General features: G+C 37.6%; 1 protein-coding gene across 1 annotated transcript in view; it reads left to right on the forward strand.

Moving 5' to 3' along the window:
• The window catches only part of SNX25 (sorting nexin 25), an 81,684-nt gene that overhangs the window by 765 nt on the left and 62,192 nt on the right, over positions 1–18,727 (forward strand). The window contains exon 2 of the mRNA XM_085058788.1: positions 11,971–12,055. Within this exon, the coding sequence (XP_084914914.1) occupies positions 11,971–12,055 (85 nt within the window). The remainder of the gene's footprint in view (positions 1–11,970; positions 12,056–18,727) is intronic.

The raw sequence follows: 18,727 nt of genomic DNA on the forward strand, positions 1-18,727 counted from the left end.
ACCGCGGCGCGCCCTCCCTGCCCGGCGGCGGGGCGGAGGTGGCGCGGCCCTCGCTCCACCGGGGAACGCCGCGCCACCCGAACCCGCTGTCCTGCTGCTCTCCCGCGGCGGCAGCAGTCTGTCCGCACTCTGCCGCCCGACGGGGCTTTAAATGGCAAAAGTTGTTTTGGAGGGTAGCAGACACACCTTAAAAAAATCAACACTTTGCTCTGAGAGAGACCTCCGGATTGCGGGAATGCTCACGCAGTGGTTCGCTGTTGGCTGTGTCTCAAATCCTTTTCTGCTCCTTCCGTTGAAATGTCATTGGTAAAAGAGAGAGACTTGGTCAAAGAGGTAGCTTAGAGTTGCTTTAATGTGTGCTCTGAAGTCGGACAGCTTCGGATAGTGTTATCATAGTGCCATTGTGTACTCGAGCTATTGCAGAGCACTGTGCTAAAGGGAAACTATTTTATTATCTGTACATATTCCAAAATGTACTAGTTCATGAGCTCTTTGTAACTCACTGGCTCATATTTTTCCATTTCTTCTGAATGGGACTGTGATAGCATGAGGTATTTGGAAAGTTTCCTCCCCTCCACAACACTGTTCCACATCATCTAATGCTTAGGAGCTGATGCTAGATGGGCCTGAAAAACTACTGCTGAAAACTGAAGATCTGCCCACGCTTCTGCTTTGCCATGGGTCACAGGGATGTGGTGTTTAATGTCTCAGCTGGTGACGCCAGCCAGGCGCCCTTGGCCCCTCACTGGCGAGTTGGAGGTGTGTTAGCACATGAAGCGCTGCAGCGTTACATTGTACTGTGTGCTATTTCCCTTCAGCAGTGTCACATAGAATACCCGAGAGCACTCTGCAAAGGGAAAGGAGCGTTATTTGTGCCACCTGGGCGCGCAGCCTAGCTGTTTTGGTAACCCACTTTGTTACATTTCCTACAAGTACACTTCTTGGTAGCAGCAAGTAAGTAACGCTGTCACATGTTTCTGGGGCTGCAGTCGGTGTAGCTGAGTTTGCAGAACGCAGAGGGTGCTGGCAGGGCAGAGAACCTATTAGAAATCACTTGCTGATGCAGTTGTCTATCTTTCTGTCTTTTCAATCAAATCTGCTACCAACCTGTAGCAATGGCTTAGTCCTTCATTCTTTGACCTAGGGAGAGCAAGACCCTGTGTTTGGGAGCAGTATACTTTTCCTAGTCTGCATTTAATGGAAGCTGGCAGGATATTTGTGTCAGTAGGGATCATTTGGCCAAGGGTTGTTGAATTCAGTGAATAATACAACTTGCAAAGGTGCATTCAGGATCTGTTTGTGGCTCTGTGTGTAATACTCATTTTGTCGTCTTGGTAGAATTTTTTAAACATCTTCTTTGCTTTGAAGACTCAACATCATTCTCATCTTTTGAAGGAAGTAAAGTATAAATAATGTGTATGAGCATTAAGGGTGGTAAGTGGGGAGGTGAGAAGAGGTAACGCACAAAGTGATAAGCAGAAGGTACCTGTTCTGTTTGTAGTGTGTTATGTGGGTACAGCTAGGGATTGTTGAGTTGGTTTTTGTCATAAGAGTGCTAGGGAACAAATGTGTGTTACGTGCATAAGCACCTTCTAGTAAAGGACTATATGCTTTTCTGTTTAGCCTTTCAACTATGTTACAGCAAACAGAAAAAATAAATTGATCAATAGATCATCAAAACATTTCCTTTTGCTTTCAGATATACTAGAATAAATGTTTCAGTGTTAATGCCATAGCTCCAGTGGCATTTATGTACTTGTATACTTATCTGAACTTCTGGATGTGAGTTAACTTACTTTTACGCATTTCCTGAAACATCTATACGTAAACTTAGCAGTTGAAATCTCCCTGTTGCCACAATGAGGAGCAATTTTCAGATTTGTGAAACAGCCAAACAATAAAAATCAATTTAATTTGGGAAGCCAAGATTGAAGGGGGAAAAAAAAGATTTATTGCTTTCTTTGTCTCCCCCTTTGTGAAAAATGTAACACATAAGCCTTCTGAACAGCAGTGAAACTAGAACTGTCCACAGACAAATAGTCACTTCTGTTACTGTACCATCTGCACTTTCTTTTTGTGGTGTGTAACTGTGCATTTCTCATGAAGATGTTCTCCTGTTGTGTCCATCCATTGGATTTGTATACATAAATAGTGCACACCTTCTGTTGCTTTGTGTGGTCTAATTTGTGGTGTTTGCGTTTATTGTAGCACTATGGTATGTGTTTGTTGTTTCAGAAGGAGAATGAAATTTGGTATTTAAAATTCACTGATAAGGCAGCAGTACCTGCTTAAACCCTTTTCCCACGGTTGTTTCTTTACCCTCTCCCAGGTTCAATTTTTTATTTCCTCCCTCTTTGAACTGTTCTGAGATGTTAACCTGGCCATATGAAAGGGATGTTCCAAAAAGGAGAAAGGTATTTTACCCTTTCTATTTAGAAGATGTAATTCCAGGCATCTTAATTGGATTTCTCATACCTTCAATTTATAGTTTTGTTGATTTCTTTCTGGTACAAAGTGGCTTTAGGACTACAAAGCTTCTTGAAGACTTTTTCTGAACCTGATTTTATATATATGGAGCAGACTTTCTAACTGCAGCTTCAGCAACATGTAGGTGAAGAAAATAAAATTGTTTAGATAGGTAGAAGTGTTGGCCATTCACTAAAACTTCCTGCAAAGTTTCCTAAATACATTTATCTTTGAAAAATTTGTAGGTTAGTCTTTTCATTTTACATCCTTTTTCATTTATGCTGCTTTTTTGTCATTCAATTGTTAGTCTCACATTTTTCGTAGAGCCTTATGATCCGTCTGTCTTTTTTGGGTGTCGGTACTAGGATGACTGTAAAGCTATAATTTCTTCAGTCTTGTTGTGCCTTTTCCTCAACAGTAGGGAGGGATCACCTGTTGGCCTAATAATTAGGAAAAAAAATAAAGTAAAAGTGTTATTATGACTGGCATCTTGCTATTCATGTGTTGTATGTATGAACTCTTGACAGACAGTTCACTTTTTGTTCTTTGAGTGATTTTTCACATTGGGGTTAACGAATGAGGAAATAGTAAGTATTCAGGAATAAATATTTACTCTAGTGGGAGTCAGACTCGTTGGAAAGTTAGTGGGAGTACTCTTAATCAACTTCAAAGGGAAGTTGGATGGAGTCCCTTGTGCTGTGCTGAAAAGAGGGAGTTTTTTGAATGTTCTCAGTTCTGCAACCACTTAGCATGTGCCAGTTCAGTGCTGTTGATTTTCATGGAACTGCTCATGCAAGTGAGGAATATGAGTGAAGAAGTGCAGTGTTACCGGTATGGATTTCAGAAGAGCAAGGTGCATGTCTTTTTTCATTTTGCTTGAACTTGCAACTAGAGAAGCCATCTACTTGAACATGAAGCTGTGCTTTGTCCATTTTTTTGTGTAACCCCTTTGGTACTTGAAAGGTGAAGACTTCCTCCTGAAGTCAGGTATCTCAGCAAGAACATTTGAAATCTGAGAATTGCAAAGCAAGCTGTGGGATTTATGTCCCCATGATAAATTGTGCTTTCAATATAGTTTTTCTGTATGTGACAGCTCTGTTCACAAAAACTATCTGGGCAGTCTCCTGGCTTCCACATAAGGATCTGCGTTTCATTGGGAAGAGAGGTGTACAGACAATTCATAATAATGTCTTGCTTATTACTTTAGGTACTTGCAGGCACTGATAATTTTGATAAATAATTTGATATTGAAATAGTGGGAATTGAACAACTCCTTGAAATCATACATTGTATTATTATCAGGTATTTTTCAGCACTTCTCAGGAGATGTTTTAGGACAAGATTATTTGTGGTGGAAGAGAACAGTGAAATGCAAGACAGCAAAAAGGCATGATGACCCAATTATACTTTAGTGAAAATGTCTATTTCAAAGGGGATTTTTGCTTCTCAAGTATGAGTGGACTTGCTCATAGCAAAGATAGCCCTGGGTTAGAACATGTGTCACCTTTTAAAATTTGATCTTTCTCCCAAAACAGCTTTTAACTTGTGTGGTTGTAGAGGGAGATGGCTTTGACTCATGTAAAGAACCATGTTAACCAAGTTAGTGGGAAGGGGAAAGAAAACACATTTTCCCACGTTTGTGTGAGTTGTTTCGCTGCCAAAAAAACTGGCAGAGATGGAGTTTTCTTTTCAGCATAATGTTTTGACTCTGATTCAAAGCAAAAACTCAGAGTAATAGAGTTGGGTTATCGACTTCATTTAAATAATGCAGAAAACAATGATTAGTTTATTAGATTTAAGAGATGCATTTTAAATTCAGATTAAATGAATTATACTCTGTACAGGGAATGATCTACCTAGTCTGTCTCCAGCACTAACAGAAGAATAATAAATGTGCTTTTTTCCCAGTGAAAAGAGTACACTGATTGTAATGTCCTATCTTTAGTTTCCTACAATTAGTTGTTAATTATTTTTAGTATTTCTTTAAAACTCATCTCCTGACATATTTAGTCGCTCTTGTTTACTACACAATTTTTAGTAGTGGTTTACTCTTGCTTTCTGGCCCTGAGGCCAGATCACACTACATGTGATCATGTTTTATGTTCCTAAAGGCTTGTTCCATCCTTGAACGTGGATTTTTGTGAATTTCTCATTAGTGGAGGAGGCATGGGATTTTTTCATTGGATCAGGTAGTCACTGAAATATCTGGATCCTGGAACATAGTACTGCTTTTTATCCATGCTGTAGGAGGATGGCTAGTGAAATGGAAATGGTCTGAATGATTCAAATGGGATAGCAGTTTAACCTGGGTTGAGTATCTGTCATGGTATCCAAGCTGATTGCTCTGTCCTTTGTGAAGAACATAAGGGAAGCAGAGAGAAAGGACACAGAATTTTATTTTCCTTCTCTTTTGGAAGGAGATGAAGCTTGTGAAGGTAAGCTTGCAGGAGACCCAGCAGCTGTACGAAGTGGAAGGTTTGCCATCTGTGGGCATCAGTTTCAAGTGAGATGCAAACCAGTTCTTAAGGTAATAAGTAGTTTAGAGGAGCTTTGTGGGAGAGGAGAAACTTCCTAACTCCTTTTAATTTTGATCTTTACACCTTAGTAAGACTTCAAAAGTGCTTATGGGTTTTTCTCAACCTAAAACCAAGCATGTTCTTCTCATTCTCTGGGTACACAGGGGATATTTAGAGCTCTGATATTGAAGGACTTTTTAAAAACAATAGCAGTCTCTGGTTGTGGCCCTTTTGTCATGCTTTAGACTATCTTGGGCTTGCAACCAAATATTCTGATCTACTGCCAGTCTTTTAATTTATCTGTTGTTTCTGGATTGAAAGGAGAAGATATGTTTCCTTTTGTTGTGTTTTTAATAGAACTGAGTCTCATACTTTTATTCTTAGTTCTATCTCATTTATAGGCAGGTCGACGATGAGCCTTTGATGCTGTTGAGTTTACTACTAGGAAAGTCCTGAAATTAAAAATTGAAAATATATTTTACTATTTTCTACCAATTCCATGAATATTTTAAAATGTTAAGGGAATGTTGCATTAATTGAAACCGTTCAGTTATAGTTTAGCAGGGGCCTGTAGTTTGAGCCTTTTCGGTATAGTTTATTTTTAGGGATCTGTTATAATTTGGGGTTTATAGGCTTTTTCAGAATTGAAGCTTTGTTAGGACTGCTTATGTTTATTACCTTCAGGTGTAACTTTGAAGTGATGACTTTATTATCACAGGAATCTGACCTCAGGAAATTATTCTTCCGACTCTGTCTCTCACTTCTTTGTCCCATAACTGCTTAGCAGTGAGCACACTTAGTTTTCCACACAGCCTTTTAGTCATCATGTATATTTAGAGATTTCTTGTCTTGTCATGCAGTCGTTTCTGATTCCTTTCTTTGCATCCTGTGTTGTTTTCAGCTCTGTGTTGTATTGTGCTTGACATTTAATGTTCTCAATTTTGTGTTAGATTGACATATCTTATTTTGCTGTTTTTACCTTTGTAGGGACTGCTTCTCACTTGAACAGTATTTTATGACTGAAAACATAACTAGGGAGCTAGTTCATTTCTCCTGATAACCAAGCTATGCTGAGTCAATAAGGATGGGTGGTGGACTCATGGAAATCTTACTCATGTCCCAGTCTATTGCAAGGAAATCCTAATGGTGGATGTAAAACCTCCGTAATAAGGTCAAGAGTGAAAGCATCCTACATTCAAGGTACATTTGGACACTGAAAATAGTGCAGACATGTCAGAAACATTTTGAAAATGAAATTTAATCAAGTGCCCTCTTATTGCCAAGTCTTGTTTCCTTGCTCTCTGCAAAGGAGAGAAGCAAAATTTACCCAAGAAAAGAGCCAGTTACAGGCTGTTACTTTAGGCGGTTAAAAAAAAAAAATAGTCATAAGGGGAGCAGGTTTTCGTTGCCTCTATGGGAGGTTTTTGTGACCAGTCATTCTATACCATTTTTCCCCAATTAAATATGCACAATGAAAGAGAACAAGCTAATGGTAATAAAGTAAAGATAATGGTTCATTTTGCATGTTCTGTGGTGCTCTTGAAAAGACAGAGCACCCTAAAAAATGGCTCTATGGTGAAAATTCACATGCAGGGAGGGTGTAGCAATAGACTACGCAGGAGTTTCTCACTGGTTACTAAGCTGAGGCTCTGCAGCTCGAGCATGATTTTGTGCTGTTTTTTCTGGCTTGCCAGCAATTTATTTTTCATGCCATATGGCTCTTTTGGCCTTGAAGTATAGACCATAGTTTTTGTTGTCTCTTTTCACAGAGGAGGAGAGTGTGGAAATGTTCAGTAAACTGGGGCTATGCCTGTACATTGAGAATTCATGCAAGACTTTATTTTGATGACAGCATTAAATATTCCAGCAGACAATAATGCTATATTTCTTGCTGAGCAGAAATTTGAATGCTAATTTATCAATTCTTTCTTGGCTGCACTGATGAGAATGAAAGTAACACCTGAGAAATGTTTCATTTTCATATACTTATTCTTATCTGTCAAGTGTTATATGAAATCTTAAGTGAAGAAAGTTCTGCGCAAATTATAAAGTTTTTACACTGTTATAGTTTACCTGTTTCAAACATGGTACAGTTAAGATAAAAGATCCCCATCTAATAAATACAGTTTACATGTTCCAGGAGCTATTATAATAGTAGAAATAAGATGTGATGATATAATAAAATCATTATTGAGTTAATGATGCTTAAAATAATAGGATTAACATGCTTCAAGTATGTTGATTTTTAAATTGGTAGTTATGGTATCCCTTAATGGTGAATGTGACACATACATACTTGCCTTGTAATCTTAAATAGAACTATAAGTAATAATTAAAAAATATTAAGTCTTGTGAAAGTTTATTTTTGATCATTAGTTGAAGTAATATTTACTACTGTAAGAACACATCTATCCACATCAGTTGAAGGTGAATCTGTGGCGAGTTCAATGAAGTATTGTTTGAAGCTGTGACTCTCTATCATCAAGGTCCAGTCTGATGCCAATGTATGTTTTACAAAGATAAGAGTAAAGTTAATAGGGTGACAGTGGGAGGAACAAGTGACTATGAGTAAGTGGCTAGTTTGTGTATGCTGAATTAGATGCAGTCTTTACGTTTTAGATCAGTGATTAGGCTGAGTGTCTCATCCACAATGCCCATTTATAGTGTGGGATCTGTCCTGATCTTTGGTCTGGTTTTTTTGTAATTGAATTAATGTAATAAAAATAATTGAAATTTTTTCTCTGCTTTTGGCCTTAATTCCATGGCAGAGTAAGGCTGCATGTGGTGTGCCTGTAGCTTTCTGCTGCTGTTTCAAAAATTGCTTTTGATGGCCATGTGTTGCAAACGGATTTCTTCATAGTGGAAGGTACTCCCATGTTCTCTGTGCTTTGCCATTTATTGGGTGTAGTTGCTGAAATACCTTCTTAATTCTTTATTATTTAACTTCTATTGTTTTCTTCAGTACTAATTTTAAATTACGTAAATTATTTAAATCAATAAATCACATTGCCTTAATTTTTGCATCTGTAGGAGACTGAACCTAAGACAAATTTCAAGTTCAGTGTCAGACTTTTTTCTTGGCCCATTCAGACTGTTGCTGTCTGCTTCTTAAATCTCAAAAGTATCAAACAATAAGAGTTGTTCGGAAGTCTACAGGAAATGCACACGTCCTTTTTTTCAGTCTGTAAGCAAAGTCAAAACTGAGGAAAGCTTGAACTGCTTCAGGAAACAGGCCTCCCTGTTTGTTAGCAACCTCATTCTCAGCATGAACTTTCTAAATGTGCTCCTCCCCTACCCCTTCAAGTCCTTTCGTTAAGTCTTATTTATGTTTCAGTTTAGTTTCTGTTGTTCTTTAACAAAAAAATCTACAAACTGGAGCCCAGTTAAAAAAAACTGTTGGGGGCTGTGGTAGTGCAAGTCAGAGGAACATATCAGGTTTTAATCAGTGTAAAAGAGCATCTAAACTAGAGCTTTGACTGTGTTAAATCCATTTACAAACATCTTTGGCTCAGTCAGAGTTATACCAACTCTTTTGTGAAATCTAGCACCATTTTCCTTTAGATGAGTGACATGGAGAAAAATGTGAAAACATTCAAATCTAGGCTTTCTAGCTGAACCTGTTCTCTACATATGCCCTCCATCTGACTTGAGGCAGGGGTGAGAAGAAAGTTTTCTAGTGAAACATACTGTATTTTTCATTCTCTCAGCTGTTAGAGCTGAGCTTGGACTGTGAATTTTCTGAAATCCTTCTGTTATCACAGATGCTGGTTATCTGTGTTGCCAGGTAGTTACTGTTGTTTTTAAGGGGTTTGTTGCCATATGTTGTCTAACCTGGGGGTACCTGCTTATTTAATTAATTCATCATTATTATTGCCACACAAATAGAACATTTTGAAAGCAGATGTAAACTAACAGGATTTAAGACTTGATTCTGTTAAATTCAAGGTCATAAAATGGGAAGAAAAATGAGTTTGATCAGCTGTTTTAGACAAGGCACCTTTAGATCTGATACATTATCAATCATGAAATGAAATTTGCAGTTCTCTGAAGGGTCATCAAGGATCATGAATAGTTCAGGTTGGAAGGAATATGTGGAGGGCATCTAGCTCACTTTCCTGCTCAGTGAGAAGGATCGAGAGATGGAGTCTCCACAGCCTGTCAGCATCCCCAGTCTGATAGTTGAGCAGCCTCATGATTAAAATAGTTTTGCCTTGTGATGGGAATTTCCTGTGTTGCAACATTTCCTAATATCCTGTGCATCTGCAAGAAGGGTCTGGCTCCCTTTTCTCTGTATCCTCTCATTCAGTAGCTGGAGACAGCAGTAAGGTTTCCCTGAACTTTTTTCTTAAAACTGATCTAACCCAATCAGTATCATAGGTTAATAGCTGAACTTGATGATACTAGAGGTGTTTTCCAACCTAGACAATTCTGTGATCACTCCAATACATTTATACATTTGAACATTCCTGTTTATTCAAATGTTAGATTCTCATCTGTTCTTGAAAATTTGTTTTTTAATGAAGTTGAAACCTTGTTTTAAACCAAGGTGGGTTTTTTTGCTCTTAGCTTTTCTCTGTGACAGTTCCTGAGTGTATACAATATCTGTATGATTAAGGAAAAGTTCTCAGAAAGTCCAATACACTGTGCATCTTCCCTTGTCCTTCAGATTCATGCAGCAGCAAAATAATTATTGCTAGTGGTGGTACTTTTTACTTTTTACATTCTTTTTAATCATGACTTGAACAACTATTTTTTTTACATGAATAGATGGTGCCTTTTAGAAGCAAACATACCAACTGTAGCGGATACTCTCAATGGAATGTGTTCTTGCAATCTGAAATGTGAGTTTGTGTCTGGTATTGAAGAGGCAGCATTTTGCTGAGGCAGTAGTAGTCTGCCCTGTTCTTAAAATGAGTGTTTAAGTTTGAAGCATAAAATGAATGATCAGTTCCTGCCTTGTGGAATTGTGTAGATTGGATCATAATGTGGTGATGTGGAGCAAGCTACTTACCTACTTGCAACTGTGGGTCCCCTCTGAAGGTTGCCTTTTTTTTTTTTTTTTTTTTTTAGCTCTGTTTAAGCTAGTTTTGAAAGGAGTAATTTGGTGAGCACTGCATTGGAGCAGTTACTGATGCTTTAGGCCATAAAAAACGCTTCCTGCAATGTATGTGATGCAACTGTTGATGCCTAAGTTAGCTTGAGGTCACTGACCTCTATCACATGTATGGCTCAGTTTAGCAGAAGGATTAGCCTTGTGGGATAGCAGGTAGCATGAATGTTAAGGAAGATGGAGTGTGTTGAGCACAGAGCTTCTGTTAGAATTGTGGGCTCCTGTTTAGGAGCTCTTTCTTCACAGAAAGACCTGAGCAAGTTGGTTTAATTGGGCTTTCTCAATCCCTTCCACTTCCTCTAAGGTACTTGAGGTGTTTAATGTCTCTGTGAGTCTATCTCCCCTCTTTTAAAATTTTTAAATCATACAATTCCCTGCTGCAAATAAAGCAGAAAAGTCCTGAATTGTGACTGGCATTAACACAGCTTTGTGTTGAGAAGAGTGTGACAACAGTAGCAGCCAGACATGATGTGTTGCATCCTTACAAATACCGTTAGGTGTCCTTACAAAGAAAAAAAACCACTTTCTCCTGTTTAGCTGGGTATGGCTGAAGCTTTTGCTGGCACCATATTTAGGTCAAAAAGGGGCTTGGAAATCTGTAGTGGTTCACTAAATACTCTGTTCTTACGCCTTGTTAACTGTAGTCTTGATAATGAGGGGGGACTGCAAATGGAGGCAGAGGTGCCGAAGTCTTACTGCTCCTGCCATTGATTGTGTTGACAAGGAGGGGAGAAATCAGCTGAAAGACCACAGTCATGGTCTCAGAACGGTGACTGGAAGAAGTCTAGGGAGTGTTGCTGCACTCACCCAAAAGGTGGAACAAATAAATGGTTAGCAGGAGGGCACTCAAGGCATGGAAGGTACCTGGCACAGTTGCTGTGTGTTAGGTGTGAGTAAGCCTGAAAAGCTTTATTTTTTGCTGTTAAAAGTAGTGTTTAGACTTCTTTATCTGGGTCTTACTAGACAAATTGTTGGACTCTACATGCATGTGTCTGCAGTAGAAGAAAAACATTAAACCAAAATACAGAGCATTAGCCCACAAATTAGCTGAAATAACGGTATATTACCTTCAAGAACATTAAACAGTGTTTTTACTTTAAGTTTTTACTGCTTTATTATTCTCTGTGTGGTGAATGTTGGAGGGATGGGGATGTTTCTGAAGTGCTCTCTCCTTACCAAGAGTGAGTGAGCTCCAAGCTGGGTGACACTGGGGATGGTTTCTATTTCTGTTTTGAATCATATTCCTGTCTATATAAATACATAATGAATCACTGCTCTTTGTCTACACCCTGAAAAATATTTCTCCATCCACCCACCTGTTTGGACACCGTGGGAGTGAATACTCTAAAATAGACAAATATTTTTATAGGACAGCAGCTTAAAATGCAGAAGGCCAGAAGTATCTTGGAAGAAAGAAGCCCAAAAGAATGTGAACCAAAATTACTGTAGCAGATATAAAGGCTTCTCTTTTGTTTTAAAAGTGGTTTATGAGGCTAAATTAAATCCATTTTCACAGCAGGCTATAAAGATATTTTATTTGCTGTGAAAATACTGAATAGAAGAGTTCCAGTTGTTTTGTTACGTGCATGTCCTATTCTCAGCGCACTGAATTGCAAATAAATACAGCTCCCTTCTACCAAAAAACCCTAACTTAAGACAATTTTGCAAGTTGCACAATGTCAATACACGAGTGTTAATGTGTGCTTTATGAACAACGTATAATAACTTCAAAGACAATTGACACTCCTCTGTTTTAACCATATGGGGTGACAGTATTTGTGTAAAGACAATACTATTGCCTTGAATTCCAGTTTTATTCCTTCTGTTACTTTTGGTTTATTCCTTCCTCTTATGATGTATGTTCTGTTTGAATTTCAGAGTAATTGGTCTGGAAGCTCTCATGATTCAATCCAATCAAGGAGAGTGGTTATTTCTCACAATATGGATAAAGCACTGAAAGAAGGTGAGTCTTAACTTGGTCAAATGTGCATTAGAGTCTGAATATCTCTTGTCCTTTTAGCAAACTATAACTACACAATTTAGAATATGACCATGGTTTCTTCCATGATATAAAATAAAATGGCAAGGTCTTAGTCATCTCAAGAAGTCCACTGTGGAAAGTAATGGGATGATGTTTTTAAAATTCTACTGGTATTTTCACATTTTAGTGGCCACTTTTTTACAGAAATGCATTGAAATACAGTCCTTAGTACTTGTGAACAAAGCAAAGGGTAACACTAAAAGTATTCTTGACTGGGTTTTCCTGAATTGAGAAATCCTGTAGACTTCTGCATACAGTCTTCCCATTTAGTGTAATTCTTTCCATTAAAACAGAATTTTAAATCAACATTTGTGTTTCTGGCTGATACAGTCAGATACAGGCCTTTTGTAGATATTTTATTTAATTTTGAATACCTTTTCCTTTAAGATTTCTTTGTGGCACTTTTTCCTGTCTTTTTCATAAATTGAGAGTATTTTTGAGAATTATCATTGCTTTAAACAGGTTTGTTGTTTTATGACAACTTGGTATGTGTTATGTTTTTAAAGTTATTTTTATGAATTAGCAGGACGTGTAGCTAAAATATAAAATTAGAACACTTTACCTACCTATGTCATGTTTTCTGAAGGTCAACTGTTTTAACATTATCATAATTTATTCTTAGGAGGTATTTTCATCTGGAATCAGTCAGATTAGGGGATTCCTGATGATGTGAAAAGGATAGTAGAGTCTAAACATGTGGCTAGCACAGGCTTTTCCCATGAGAATTGTTTTTGTGTTTTATAAATAAAGATAAAGTTTGGATGTTATTAAAAACAGTGTCCCAAGATCTGGATGGTGCAGGCCTGGCCAATCAGGCCTGGGGGAGGCCTCTGGCCGACCAATCTGGGTGACTTTTGAAAACTCTATATATATGATGAAATCAAAACAATAAAGGTCTTTCCTTCCTGCCGCTGAGAACTGACCTCTTTACTCTGCTAGCTGCTCAACAGCGACATAAACATTTCATGTAGAAACAAGCACAAAAAAGTTATTTCCTGTATTGTCTCATAGGTGTGTTTTACATTTTGGATAACCTGCTGCGGAATTTGAAACAAAGCTTTGACATAATCATAGAATTTGGGGTAGTGGGATTATTTGGAGACAGACAACAGGTATTGTGGAATATCGAGGGAAAGATAGTTGTGTTACGCTTCCCTCCTGTTGCTTGCATGTAGGAGTAACTTGTTTCTGTAAAAATATGGGAGCTATCTTCATTGAATGTGTTTATCCCACAGATCATTCTGTTGGATGCATGAGGCCATCCCTACTCAGTAAGACTGAAAGGATGTTGCTAATATTTAAATGATTCATTTTTCAGAGTTAAGTACCTTATGTTGTGACAGCTCACATGCCTTTCTGCTATTTCTGTTTTCAGAGTAGCTTTTACCCTCCATTCTCACTCTGAATTTTGGAGAGCAAACTTGTCAGATTTAATTTTATTTCTTCCAGGCCTAAGTGATGGAGCCAACTTCTCTGTTTTGCAGTTCAACAAAGATGAGACTTTTTGCTCTACCATACAAATTGTTTTGGGTTTGAAAGGTGACTGAGTCATCTTAAGTTTGAGATACTGAATGCAATCCCAAAAGCAATAGTTTATTTTTTTATTAGCACAAAATGATCAGTCTCAATGAAAATAGACATAACTTCTTGCCCGTGACAGTTCTGAAATTTGTAGTTGTCTTGATGTGAATATTTTTGGTTTTTTGGGTTTTTTTGCAAGTTTGTGGTTAAATAAAAATTTATTACTAGAGACATAAAAAATACCATTTATTTCCAGTATTTATTTCCAGTCTTGCACTGATCAGGATTAAAGTATTTATAAATCCCAGGAATTTTGGACCACTTTTTGCTATCTAGAGGTAATGTGCTACCCAACAAAATGCTTTAGAAAGCCTTGTTCATTTACCTAGAAGACATTTAGTTGTCATGAGGTTTTAATCTTGGGGACCATTTAGAGTCCTAATGCCACCTGAGGTTTAAGAGTAGGTGTTGTTAGATTATCACAGTCAGAGTTTTGGTGTGTGGGGTTTTTTGGTTGGTGTTTTATTTTTTTGTTGTTGTTTTGGTTTTTTGATTGTTTGGCTTTGTTTTTTTGTTGGTTGGTTGGTTTTTTTGAACAGATTTCACTTCTTGTTACATTACCTTAGAGATGCATGGATTACACTTTTGGGAAAACCAATGTAATTTGATTTCAGAAATGCTGTTGCTGGGTATGGAGAAATTGCCCTTTGGTTAATTCTGATTTCTTCAGCTGTTTTTTATCATTGTGTAATTAAGTTTGTCTGGGGTTTACTCTTAGTTGCTAACTACCTTGCACCCCTCCAGACCTGCCTATTGACTGTTAGTCATGCCTTGCTTTTGCTGGTGTTATAGCCAGTCTGTGTGAACTTTTCTCTCTTGAGTTTAGAGTGGCCCACCTGAGGTTCTGTGTCACTTCAAGCTGCCCCTTGCTTTACTGCATGTTTCCCGATATTCACATCATAGTCTGTTAATGTAGTTGGAAGGATAGATATCAGTCATATCCTTGATCTAACTGAAGCAATCATACATGTTTCTGTTTCAACCATCAGTCTTATTTCAATAACTGTTAGATGTTTAGGTTATTTTCCTGTGATGGTCACTGGCTCATAATGGTTACCTGTGTCTTGGATAGCTTCTTGTCTTGCCAGAGCCCATGTAACAAAATTGTTGGGAATCATCCTTATACAATGTGCGTCACACTAAACACCACCAAGAGGGAACCTCTGTGTATGTTTGTTGGTTTAAAGTTCTGTCCTAAATGTCTTTGGTATTTTCCATTAAGAACAGAGTAGTGTAAAATGTTGATGCTTTAGAGTGCTGCTTCATTATTAATTATAGCATACTTGCCTTAGCTGTAGATACCAGGTGAGGGGAATCTATGAATGAGGCTGCTACAGTGTTTTGTGTTTTATGAAATCTAAGCGCTCAAAATCTGAACAAGTGTAAGGTTATAAAGAGACTTTCCTTGAATATGGCAGAAAGAAAACGCCTTTAGTTGTCAACCCCAAGTTTCCTTTTCAGCTTGTAGTACTTGAGTAACTAACACTGAAATACGGTTTTCTCCTGATAGATTGATTTGATTTCTGTTTACCCTTCATTTATCTTATAAAAAGAAAAGATAAGCCACTTCCAAAAATACCCTTTAGTGCTACCTGTTGCTTGTGTGAATTCCAGCCACACATGGTAGCGTGGTAAGATGTCTCCTGGGAGAGGCTGTGCTCAGTCAGACTTGTCCTGCTTTGCACAGTGTGTACTGCTTGGGCTGAGGTTGTAGCTGTCAGTAGATTGATCTGCTGTGGGGGTAGCTGGCCTCCCAGGAACTGAATTTCATTTTCCATTTTTATTGCTCCACATCCTGCGGTCTTTTTGTTATTCTTCACAGTCAGTCTTTGTCTCTGCAGTTTTAGTAGTGCCAAGAAAAATGGTCTTCATATCACTTAGCTCCTTTACTGGGTCATTTATGAGTAAGTAAAACAGAGCCATAGCTCAAATCCCAGCAGAACTTCTATTGGTGAAATTGTTCTGCTGAGAAAATTCACCTGTGTTTCTCAGCTCTTAAAATATTTCTGCCAGAGAGCTATCTCTTCTTTTGTAGTGGGTTATCTTCCTTCAACCCTGCCTTGAGGTGATCTTGTTGGAAATATTTGGGGAATTAGTTAGATTATCCCTATGGATCAGATCTTGCCTGTCTGTGTTGATCTCTTAGAAGAAATCTGTTAGGGATGTAAGGCAGTACTTCCCTTTGCAGAAAGATTGGGAAAAACTCTGTCTCCTTTCCCAATTTAAGATGCACACGTTGACATTTAGAAAAAAAATTGTAGTAGATCCAGCACCCTACTTGAAAACCTGTTGCTCTGGGTTTGTTGTATTTTTTGTTTTCTCCATCCAAAAAGCTTTCAGAAAATGGGGTTTTTTGGTCCACAATATCAGCAAAACAATTTGAATTTATGTTCTCTCTGTTACTGGGATTCAAACACTTGAAGCTAAGAACTCTTGGCAAAGGGTGCATGTGGAAATTTATTTGAACATAAACTTGTCTGATTTTTAAAATTTTAATACATTTTGTATATATTTTTAACACATTTTTTTCTCTATAGTTTATGTATTTGGACATTTTCATTTTTTTTTCCTAAAAAAACCAGTAAAGACACAAATGCCTGGAAAATTTTAATAAAAATGAACCAAAGATTGTGGAATGGGAGACTGTCAGGGATCCCTTTTGCACAGGACCCATCCATCCATGCACAATGATAACATGAGTTATCACTAGGCTGCTAAACCTGGCAGTGTCACAGGATTTCAATATGCAAGTAAACCAAGAAATGCTAGTGGTTTTCCAAACACAAACTTTAGAGGAGAACTGAATTTTTTAAACCACTGTTGCTAATGACTGGGGTAGATTCACACTCACTAAAGTGTTGGCATTTAGGCACCATTTTGCCAGCCTTTTGCACCATGGTCTTAAGTAAAGATTCAGTGGGCATGAGACGCTTCAAGTAAATGAAGGTAATATTAAGCATAAAACCTCATCTTCTTAACTTGCATAGCTAAAACATAATGAGATCTAAAATACAGTGAATGAATAATGGCCTTCAACTCTTTCAAGTTAAATGTTAATGTCTTGGAAATTATAAAGGTGAATATTCAGAGTATTTATTAGTAATTTTATTAGCAATTGTAAACCCCTCTTTGATGCAGGAGTTTTAATATTTTAATTCTGGTTTTTGTTGATGTTTGGGATATTTTTTTGGTCTGAATTGGCTTTTGGCTGGGGGAAAAGGTAGTGGCTGTAAGAAGCAACTAAGCATTAAGCATTTACTTCTCTAGAACAGTATTTTGACAGGTACTTAGATGTGGTATAGTCCATCATCTTTTTTTGTTAATTTTTTTATTGGAAGTATTTTTCTAAAAGTATAGTTTCTTATGACCCCATCATGCATGTTAGATCTAGTGTTGTAGAAGCACAGAATTCTGGTAATGATTCTTGGCATTTTGATGGTGGTTTCCTCACGCAGGATCCTAACATAATTCATGTTAGCCTTGTATTTCTGTTTTACAGATTGCAATGCTTGCGGCTTTAGAATAACACAAGCCAGTGTTGTAGCTATACCTTTTCTTCATTTGTTCATATAGTCACAGGAGAGTTTTAGATTTGACTAAAATGTAGTGGTTCTGGCCTCTCCAGTGCTTTCAGGAAAGGACAGTTACTTCTTGTTGAAACTTGGAAGTTTGTGTCTGGTTTTGCATAGGGAGAATATTTATGCTCTGTTATTTAATATTGCATCAAGAAAAAGAGTAGGAATTTAATCCTTGTTTTTCAGCTTTTTGTTATTTTTAATGAAGTTGAGTAATGAATCTTAGCAATATAAAAATTATCTAGTGTGAAGCTCTGCAAACTGCAAATTTGAAGCCAGTCTGACCCACAGATCCTGGTGGTGCCACTGAACCTTTGAATGAATGTGGTAGAAGGGATAGCAGTTACTGTAGGACATGTGGGAGTAGGAATGAAGGAATGGTCTAGAGGAGTGTCCTCACTAAACCTCCACACAAGCTTCTGGCTCTCTACTCCCAACATTCTTCTAGTTTACAGTATTTAAAAAGAGTAATTGAACAGGCTCAACTTCAATTTCACATGGGACTGCCTTTTAATCACATTGTTATAACTTGGGACTTGGATCTTCTGAACTAGTGTAAAAATCCTGGAAGAAGTATCTACAGTTTTGCACCAGACTCATTGTGGTCGCTACATTTGATTTGGTCAGAAGAAATTTGTTTCATGTTTGTAGTGGATGAGTTAGTGGTAGTAAGGTTCTGTCCTGAATGTGTTCTGCTTCTTTTTTTATTCCTTCCTTGTCTTCTGACTGTTGTTTTCAATGCTTTAGAGAACATGTAGCATAAAAATAATGAGAATAGATGCATGAGCAGATTTTTCCTCTGAAGGGAGCAAGCTGCTCTCTATAAAATTGTTACATTTGTTTTCTGTATTTCTTTAGAGTGGTGAAAAGGCACCAGCCACATCAATGGGCATGAAACTAAAACAGCAACTGCACACCGTGGCCAGGACAACATATGGATAAGACAGTATATTACCCAGTCTTAAACTGACTGCTGTTAGTGTCTGTGGCTGGTGTCCTTTTACAATTTTATTTATTTGTTTAAATAAATAAATAAAATCCTAAAAGTTATCCCACTCCTCACTTGGACATACATCGTGGGCTCTAAAGACACCTGAATTTTATAGAGAACAGCACTGTTGTGATGCAGGAAGGGCAACAAGGTTCAGAAGTGACAAGAAAGCTATAGAAGACATATAAAGTAAGAGAGTTATAAAACATAGGTGCAGGAAAATATGGTTTAAAACATGTAATCATTTTAAGGTGATGAAAGTATGTAACTGGCAGAGTTAAACACAAGTGAAATGTTTGATAATTGCATTGTTGATTTTTGGTGGTGACTGATGATCTTTTGTCTATAGTGTGATATCTCCAATAGATTTTGTGGTTCTTTCACATTGAATGTGACAGAATTTGTGAGTGGCTAAAAGGAATCAAAAAGAATGTCATATGTAGTGTG

This window comes from Lichenostomus cassidix, chromosome 4, assembly GCF_008360975.1.
Source record: "Lichenostomus cassidix isolate B80296 chromosome 4, HeHo_3.0, whole genome shotgun sequence".
Classification (NCBI taxonomy): Eukaryota; Metazoa; Chordata; class Aves; order Passeriformes; family Meliphagidae; genus Lichenostomus; species Lichenostomus cassidix.